The sequence below is a fragment of the Sycon ciliatum genome, chromosome 6, assembly GCF_964019385.1.
Source record: "Sycon ciliatum chromosome 6, ocSycCili1.1, whole genome shotgun sequence".
NCBI classification, from domain to species: Eukaryota; Metazoa; Porifera; class Calcarea; order Leucosolenida; family Sycettidae; genus Sycon; species Sycon ciliatum.
The window spans coordinates 25,017,932-25,027,847 of record NC_088648.1 but is presented as its reverse complement, the minus strand read 5'-3'; the positions used below and the strand labels follow the sequence as shown (position 1 = coordinate 25,027,847).

Here is a 9,916-nt window from a genome sequence, read left to right as displayed (position 1 = left end):
GGTGCGCCACCTCGCCGCAGCTCAACCTGTCCATATTCACGCGCCGCGGCTCCCAGGAGCGGCCGGACGTCCTGTCCCTGGGTCGGATCAGTCGCCACGCTCGCAGCTGCGCCGCATCGGCGCAGGCCACCAGCGAGGAGAGCGACGCGATGACGTCCGTCGAGGAGAGCGGACTCTCGTCGCCCGGAGAGATGTGCACAGCACTGGGCGGGGGAGAGCGTCGGGGTGTTGCCATGGCGGCAACGTCAATCGGACCAATGAGCATGCTGCAGGAGATGACGGCAGCGACTGCGGTATACAAAGGACGCGAGCGCAGTCACACACACAGCGCTGGCAGCAGCGTGGGCAGCCCGCGCTATGACTCCGTGCGGCGGCCTAGCTCCAACGAGAGCAACGCTGTCGAGATGGAGAGCCTGACGACGAGCATGACCTCGTCCACGTACCAGCGCATCGCGGCATCCGACTGGGAACGACACACGTCCGTTCCCAGCCACGACTCGGTCAGCTGCCTGGGCATGTCGGAGCAGGACGACGGTGTGGGAAGCGCGGCCACGCATCATGCATCGCAGGGTGGCAGCACGGACACTGAGGACGAGCTACGCAAGCATCACCACTTCCACCACCAGCAGCAGCAGCACTACCAGCATCGCATGCGACACTGCAGCACTGTGGAGGTCTCACTTGACTCTCTAGAGCCCGTTCCCAGCACTCTGTCGCAGTCACCGACGTCCACCCTGGAACGATCCCGGTGGAGATGTGCAGCGGAGCAGGCCATACACCGGAGTGCCGAGTCATCAATGTCCTACGGCAGTGACACTGTGATATTCCCACATCCCAACATTTACATGTCCATCAAGAAGTTGGCAGCGGCTCGTACGTACATGCTCGGCGGCGGCAGCCATAGAGCACCCGTAGCCATGACACCGCCAGCCTGCCTGGAGGAGGTGTCGCCACTGGCGTCTTCCCTGCAGGATCTGACCATGAAAGAGCGACCTCCGTCCGTTACCAGCGCAGCGTACATCTCCCTCGACTTCACCGACTCGTTGGACTCGGCCAAGAGCGGTGTCATGCTGCCGGAAATCCAGTACTCGGACCTGTGCCATCAACGGCCACCGCCCGGGCAAGCCAGCGGGAGCGCATCACCAGCACGAGGCTCGCCGCTGTCCAGCCTTTCGTATCGTTCCCGTGCGCAGTCGATGGACAGCCAGTTTGCGCGAAGTTCCCGCGGCTTGCCACAGGCCCCGGTTCACACAAATTTCAAAGAGCAGCAGCTTGCCGAAAACTCGACTTACCTGCCCAGAACATTCGCATCTAGGACATCATTCGAAAGTCCTCTACACACTCGCAAATTCCCTAGCGGCATCAGCCACAGCAGCAACATTAGCTTACAGAACAGGACCAACAGTAACAACAGCATCAGCAACAAGAACCCCAATCCGAACAACAACCCCACTGCTAGCCACAGCAATGCGACCGCGGGGAAACAGTCGCACAAGACTGCACGCCGCTCTAACACGTCGTTTCCGGAGTGCGACTTCCACTTGAAACCTGACTTGGCACAGAAGACGGCGACCTCATCGACCACACCCATCCCTATCATGAACTGCTCCCGACGTCGCTCGGTGGAGTTTGTCCTCGATGACGTGCCACACGCCAGCAGCAACGATGCACTGACCAGGAAAGCACCATCGGTCGGCAGTAGAGAGTCGGCGGCGGCGATGTCATCCAACTTCAGCTGGACGTGTCAGTCGTTCGGGGACATTGCATCGCTGACAAGCAGTAGCGGTGGTGGCGGCAGAAGACCGGTGCTGAGCTCCGAGAGCACGGTACACGACAGCACGGCATCGCTGGGCCTGTCCGAGCCGCCGCCGGTGCAGCATGCCACACACGGTGTCAATGACTTGCCCCACCACCATCATCAGCATCGTGGTGTTGGCGGCAGCGTGGGAGCACTCACCGGCAGCATCATCCCCTCTGCATACTCCCTGACGCCGTCTTCCGGCGGAGGCAACAGCATGCCAAACTTGAGGAAGTCGCCAAGCATCCAGTCAGCGCTTGTGGTGTCGTCAGAGAAGAAGCACTTCCTCGGCAACATCCGTCGCACGTTCAATTTCTCCGAGTTGAGCTCCAGCTCATTGCCAAAGGAGTCATCGCACGGTGGTGGCCTGGGAGTCAGCAGTGACCGGCTGGACACAGCGGCAGAAGAGGCTATCTACGAGCGTGTGCCGCAGAACATGCGCAGACACACTCTCACCGCCGCCCTGCCCAAGCACCTGAGGAACAAGGCCAGGTCGCGACGCGGCATGGAGCCGTCTTCGTCCTTCCACAAGAACTCCAGCAGCCGCGACGACACCGCCACAGGCAAAACGGCTGTGGAACGCAGCACCAGCATGGGCCGTATCTCCGTCGCGAGATTCAGCGAAGCGATGCGATCTCGCAGCGAGAACAATCTCCTGGACGACAGCAACGACGAACCGTGCGACGCGGAACGGCAGAGAAGGCAGAGCCGTTCGCAGCAGCACTTGCAGAAAACGCTCAGCGCCAACGAGCGGGTTTACGAGGACTGCCGAACGGTTCTCAGCAGCGCCAGCAGTATCACCGGTGGTGGTGGTGGTGGTGGTGGTGGGGCCGAGTTTTCCAGTCTACTGTCACGTTCGTTGAGCAAGAGAACGCGTCCTGAAGGCAGTACGCCAGTCACAGCCAAACCCAGCATACGGACATTATCGCCCCCGCCACTGCCACCTGCATTTTCGGACGACGCTGCCCACAGCCCACCCGACAGCAACTACGAATGGCCAATCAACTTCTGCCTGCCAGCACTGACGGATTCGGCCGTAGAGCTAGCGGCTCCAGTCAGCAAGCAGGACTCGGTTGGCCACGCGCGGCCAGTTGCCACGGAAACGATACAAGAGCGACGACGCTCCGTGGGTAGCTGCATGACGTCGCCGGGTGGGTTTGAGAGTTTGGTGATCGACTCCTGTTCGTCGGTGGGGCGTAACTCCATCCCGGACATTGCAGAGTCTCCCAAGCAAGAGCGTCAGAACAGCAGCCCGTGCTCTTCACCCGTCCTTGTACAACGCAGTCTTCCGGCCAATTACGTAGACTCACGCTCACTGGCCTTTCTTACGCCCGCGTTCGTTGACGAGGCGTACTCACCGCCTTGCCCCGGCTTAATCACCTGGCAGAAAATGCAGCAGACGGGTGGGATGCCCCAGGCAAGTGGACCGACATCACCGCAGGCATCACCGCCTGCAGCAACCATTCGGAGCCCCATTACCTCACGTCAGTCTTCACCGATAGGGGCGCCCACACAAACCTCAACCCTGCAGAAGGAAAACTCTTCCGGTCGGAAGCGACTGATGTCCGACGAGGACCATCAGTGCAACAACACGCTGACAGATAGCTCCGGCTACGAGGCACCTCACGCACTACTCCTGGGGAAAAAGGACATGAAGAAATCGTCCTCAAGCGTTCCCTACGCTGCCAGCATTCTGTCGTCAACGCTCGCTTCTCCTCTGCCGGATGTGTCCGTCTCGTCATCCAGTGAGCTCATAGAGCTGCTGCACAGTAAGTTTAAACTGTACGACTTGCCGTCCGGGGCGTGTATCTCCTCCGCCCCACCTACTCCCGTAGCAACGACAACATCAGCAGCAGGAGCAGGGGCTGGCAGTCAGTGCCTGGATGTCAACGAACCACCGTACGACAACGAGAGCATCTACTCCACGCCGTCCATGCCGTCGACGCCGAGAAGCAGTGGCACGGCGGGCGGTGGCGGCTACAAGAAGCGTGCCACCATCGCGCACACCGTGTCCGCAATGCCCTCGTTTCACGGGCGCACTCGCAGGTCGTACCCGAACGAGGGCGGCGCGGCACACAGCTTCTCCGAGTTTGGCAGCGGCGTCACGGCGGAGCTACACAAGCAACATCAGCTGATACTGTCACCGAAGGCCAATGGTGCCGACGATGACCTGGTCTTCGGTATTTCTCCCTCACCTGGCGGCACAGCCAATGCAGGGCAGAGCAGACGGTCGTCGATGGGTCACTTTCCCCTGCTGGCGTTCCCGCCTAGCAAGGGCACAGTGACCGACGCTGCCAATGCTCTCTACGACGTCATCGGTGTCAAAGCCGGTGGTGGCGGCAACGACGGCGGAGGCCATGCTGCCGACAATCAAAATGTGCCACGCGGCGGTGGTGGTGGTGGTGGTAATGGCGGCCGAGGGGTGGATGTCTATGCCAGGGTGCCGGACTTGAGCAGTCAGCAACAACTGACCGGCACGCAGTCTATCGGCAGCAACAGCTTTCCAGATCTGCGCTTCAACTCGCACTTGATCACCGGCGGCATAGTCAACGCAAGCTACGAGTTTTACCAGGAACATGATGAGGATGACTTATACGACGAAGACGAGTTTGACGAATATCTCTATAACAATGCCGCTGAGGAGATCCAGAATGGTGAGCAGGACAACGCTAGTCTGGGAAGCCTGGAGAATCCGGGCATGCTGCCCTCCGATCCGGTCTACGCTTCGTCCGACACTCACCAATCCTCGGCGGTGTCGCTGACGGGACAGCGTTCGGTACCGCTGGATTACTGCTTTGCTGATTGCAACCTGAGTGGAATGCACGTGGCGGGCATCACCCCGTCGACCAGCGCACAGTCAGTGGCGTTCTATTCCGTGCTAGAGAAGACCTCCGATACAACCACCAGCGTGCAGACGATGGATGCCGGCAGCTTCCCGGGAGTGCGACGCGATCAGCAGCAGGCGTGGGATGCCAGTAGCTTCCCGGGAGTTCAGCGCGACCGGCAGCAGGCGTGGGATGCCAACAGCTTCCCGGGAGTGTACCGCGATCAGCAGCAGGCGTGGGACGCCAGCAGCTTCCCGAGGGTGCAACGCGACCAGCCGGCACACCCACTGCCGTTCGAGGATATGGACGGGGGTATGAACTCACTGCTGGAGAAGTATTCGTCAACGGACGACCTGAGTACGATGCTCCACCACCCTGACTCCTACGGCAGCAACGTCCGTCCGCTGCGCAGCGCCGACTTGTATGCAAGTGTGGGTAGCACACGGTAGTAATACTGCAATTCGAGTGCCTCGACGCGCCACCCCGATGCCCTAGAAAACCCTAACACATAGTAATACTGCACTCGCGGTGCCTCGATCCGCAACCCCGGTGCCCTAGAAAACTTAACTCGAAGTAATGCTACTCTTCTAATTGTGGGTGCGTTGGTTCGCACCCTGGCCCGCAACGGTGCCCCCGGAGAACTTCTATATGTTTTGATACTTGATGCACACTAGCCTTTGGTGGGTGAAAACCAGAATACGCTCCATGGAGAACTGAAACCTTCCTGAGTGTGCTAGCTGTGCATGACGATATGCCTGGCACACACACACTAGTAATGAAATAATTTCTACCGCCACTGGAGATCTGACTGCATAGACACCCCTAACAACTGTAATCTGAGTGCGTAGACGGAAGCAACGAGAGTAAGAACTATTCCGCTTCGCCCGTTGGACTGGTGTGGAGCACAAGCACTGGCATGACGGCAAAACAGCCGGCCCCCAGCCTCGCTTCCCTTCGCATGCTCGGGCACTGCGACGGTGGCATTTCGGTATGACAGTGAGCGACGGTCAGGGCTTCGCCAACGGCGCGCCCTGAGCTCAGCGGACACCAGTGTGCTGTTGTGTCCTCACGTGTGTAGCAATACACCACCATGACCATGCCCTGCACACAAACAAACACACACGCACAGAAACACACGCACACACACACACAAGCACGGACAGATGTGTATGGTCATAACTTGTGCGTCATTAGCGTCTGAACTTAGGTTTTTTATTCTGTAAACATGCTCTTTGCGAGGATGCTATCCACTCGATTCCAAATTCCAACGTTTTCAGATTTCACATCATCTTACGGCTGGACTAGAAACCATCGACTGGGCTTTTTGAACCGCTTCCATCCTCTTGATATTCTCGACATTATTTTCATTACATCGGATCTTCTGCCCCGCCACCATGCACCCCAGCCCCGGAAGATCGATTCATAGATCGGTCTTTGCACGCCTGCTCCCCCCCCCCCCTCCTCTCCCATGCATCAGGATGGTGTACCCTACGATATACCTTGCCGAAGCACCCTGCCCCTGCGTGCACTCGCCCTGCAGTGTATGTGACAGCGGAAGTGCTTGGGTGATGTGCAGCTAGTTGCCTTCCTCGCACACTCCCACCTTCTCCATCCCGAACACCATCTGAAATTTACCCACACCCGTTCTGAACATCATTCTGAAACATACCCACCCGCAGCCTGTTACACCCTCCATTCTGAAAGATACCCACCCACCCCCATTCTGAACACCATTCTGAAAGATACCCACCCACCCCCATTCTGAACACCATTCTGAAAGATACCCACCCACCTCGATTCTGAAATATACCCCCTCCCCCACAAATCGATCATCCGTAGAGATGGTCGCCATGGCGCCAAAAAGCAGTTACACTAGTTGCGTTCATTTGCCGTTTTTTTTAACTGCTGTGCAAACCTGCATCGTGCCTCCCGGTTTTCTTCATCTCGGCCATTTGCTCGTGCTGACTGTACGTATTGTGTGCTCTTTATGATCATGACATGCTTTGTGAAATTGTCGCTTTTTCCCCGTTGTTGTCCCTGTACATAGCGCATGTGATTAACCCCCGCTGCTTCAATTAGGTGGTGATCTCATCGCGTGTAGCTATGCTCTCCCTGTCTGTTCATTTCTTATTCGTGTGCCTTTCCCAAGAACCCCTTCCCGTTCCTCAACGTATACGCTCTCCTTTCTGTGTGTGTGTGTGTGTGTGTGTGTGTGTGTGTGTGTGTGTGTGTGTGTGTGTGTGTGTGTGTGTGTGTGTGTGTGTGCTTGTGTGTGGGGGGGGGGGCTTTGTATGTTTGTGTGTGTGCGAGAGAAGAGAGAGAGAGAGAGCGAGCAGTGCAGTGCAGTGCAGCTGTGGTCCAATGGAGTCGTCGTCAGCATGGTAGTGGAATACTCCTGCTACAATAAGCACTGCTGTCCACCAACTAGTAAATGTGTTTACCATTTTGTGCTCAACGAAGTAGACGGGTAGCGACTTCGGCGACTATTAGCTTAGAATTCTAAGTTGCTCCCTACCTGGGAGCACTCGCCTTTCACGCTGACTTGACTTGATACTTGAGTAACTCACGACTGGCATACAGAGCACAGCGGCCGGGTGAAATGAGCACTACTGTAAAATTTCTGCTTTTACAGTATATCGAATACAAACTCGAGCGCTTGCTCGAAAATTTGAAACGAGCGAGTACTCGTTTCGCAAAATACAGCTGTACTCAAAACTGAAGTATCCTGGGTACTATACTGAGAACAACAGTGACCCAAAAAAGAAGCTTTCTCGTGACTTCGAGTTCACGAGACTGAAGCTTTTTTTGGTTTCTGTCGTGTCTATTTGCAGCAAGGATCTCAGACACTTTGTGGTCTATTGTATGAATATGTACATGAAGAACTTCCGTTACCATGGCTACTCTGACCGGTACTGACAACCCAGGCCAGTGTACCTCCGGAAAAGAAGCGTTGTGAAAGTCAAGTGCTTTTTTATTGTTGTGAGAAGTGCTTCCCGGCAGGAGTTAGCGTTGTCGTTGAAGAATGAGTTCTCTCCGGCAGTCCTCATCCGTTCCACCAACAAAACGTGTCTTTGGAACGGATGAAAACTGGCAATATGATTCACACCGAAGTAGAGTAAAACCTGTCAAGGCGACCACTTGGATAAGACGACCACCTGTCCTAGAAGACCACTGGCACCGGGACCAAGGGATGCTATTTCCAGTCAACTGACCCTGGATAGGGAGACCACCTGGTCATAGAGACCACGCTTCGAAGGTCCCATGAGCGGTCGTCTTAGACAGGTTTCCACTGTCGTGTTACTTGTCCCCACTTGCAAACATACAGATAAGGCACTTAAAGACAGTAGTTCAGACTAGTTACCGTACTTGTAGGCTGCAGGCAAGACTAACGGTACGTCGTGTGTATCGGGTGTTCGTCGTTCGGTGTTGCGAGAATGTGTCCAGTGCGTTGCGAGAGTGTGCGCAGTGCGTTGCTTTCTCGTACCCGCTTAGCTTCAAAGAGTACTCGAGTCGTTGAACCCGGCACACGTTCACCCCTAATCCCTAGAGATATTTTGGCTCAGAGATCACTACATGATGCAATGCTCTCGGAGCGCCATGCCAAGCTCAACGGATCAAAGGGGAATTCCCCGAAACACTGTGCATTGAGCAGGGACTACTGATGCCCACTAGCACCAGGACTTGCCCAGCACATGTACATGTACATGTATCACAGTTGAGCCCACCTTTCTAAACACGGATGATCCGGCAAGGACTGTTTCTCTCTTGATCAGAATTTCATCCGAGCAGAAACTTGTCCTATCCTAACATGTATACAGCTGGTATCCGGTTCTGCATTTTCTTCTGTGTCATCCCGGATTTCCTCTAATTCGGCGTACCCCAGTTTTTCTACGAAGTTACTGTCATCCAAGATTACCAGTGCCTGATTCGTGTTCACTTTAGGCAGGTTCCACTGCAGGTTCTTAGGTCGTAGTGAGCAAGATTGTGTCGGGGCTAATAAGGTTTACGGGGTTTGAAGAAAATACTATAACAGTGCCGACAAGATAAAGTCAGACTGCGCGAGCATGAGCACGAGCAGTTTTTGTTTGTTTTCTTTTTTTTCTTTTGATTTATTATTGCCGTACTCACTCGACTTTAAGCCCCTCTCGAATAAAAGCCCCCCCCCCCCCTCTCTACAATGACTGTTTGAATAAATACAAGCCCCTCTCGAATAGAAGCCCGGACTACTATTCGCAAAGCATGGGGGTGACCAGATAGTGTCATGTATGTTACGATCAAGTGCGCAACAAGTGCCAACAACATCTCGTGCATGCACATATTGGCACATGTCTTGGTCGACGTACTGTGTGCAAACTAACTCGGGGCCGAGTTGCTGTGAATATGAAAGTTTTAGAGATTCGATTGTAATTCTGGTATGGAATGAAACAATAAAAGCCCCTCTCGAATAGAAGCCCCTCTTGAATAGAAGCCTCGTCAAAATTGGTATTGAAAAATAGAAGCCCCCGGCTTCTAATCGAGTGAGTGCGGTAGTTCATTGCCTCAATAGTACAATGTACAACTTCAAAGTCAACTCCCTTAGTTCTGAAGTACACATGTACATGTACACGTCAAAATTGAAATCACGGGTTGTCTTCTCAATAGGCCTTTGCGGATAATGCCGGCAGAAAAATTGGCAGAATTCGGTACTTTTTCTGGTAAGTTTCATGCATGTTTGGTATGTGGATAAAGAAATGGAGCAGAATTCGAGGAATTGCCCGCCATAAGGTTTGTTTGGTTCTGCCAGTTTCACTGCTTTTCGAGCAGAATCTGCCACCTTTTCGAGCAGAATCCGCCAATGCCTACTTCTCGAAACACATGTTTAGCCCCGAAGACATGATGACCTTGCTTGAAACGGTGATCATGTTATAATGTACACATACGATGGCGCTGCAACAAACTTGTGCAGCGATTCTAGTGTGGCAAATAAATTGACATAATAACTCTTGTTGTCTTACCTCAATACAGTAAACCTGTCAATGCGACCACTCGGATAAGGCGACCACCTGTCCTAGAAGACCACTGAAACAAGGACCAAGGAAGGGATGCTATTACCAGTCAAATGACCCTGGATGCGGAGACCACCTGGTAACAAAGACCATGATTGTTTTGAAGGTCCCTTGAGCGGTCGTCTTAGACAAGTTTCACTGTACTTGTCAAAATTAATGATTACGGTAGATCCAGTTCAACTCTTGTTGCCACTCACACTCACACTCACACTCAGCCTTCACTGGCTTCAGAGCTTCTGCAAGTAGAT

The 9,916-nt window shown here is 54.5% G+C and overlaps 1 protein-coding gene across 1 annotated transcript in view; it reads left to right on the top strand.

Moving 5' to 3' along the window:
• The window catches only part of LOC135820158 (uncharacterized), a 15,238-nt gene extending 8,836 nt beyond the window's left edge, over window positions 1-6,402 (top strand). The window contains exon 4 of the mRNA XM_065333470.1: window positions 1-6,402. This exon is cut by the window's left edge and continues 1,538 nt beyond it. Coding sequence (XP_065189542.1) covers window positions 1-5,072 — 5,072 coding nt within the window. The 3' untranslated portion in view covers window positions 5,073-6,402.
• The last annotated feature ends 3,514 nt before the right edge of the window (window positions 6,403-9,916 follow it).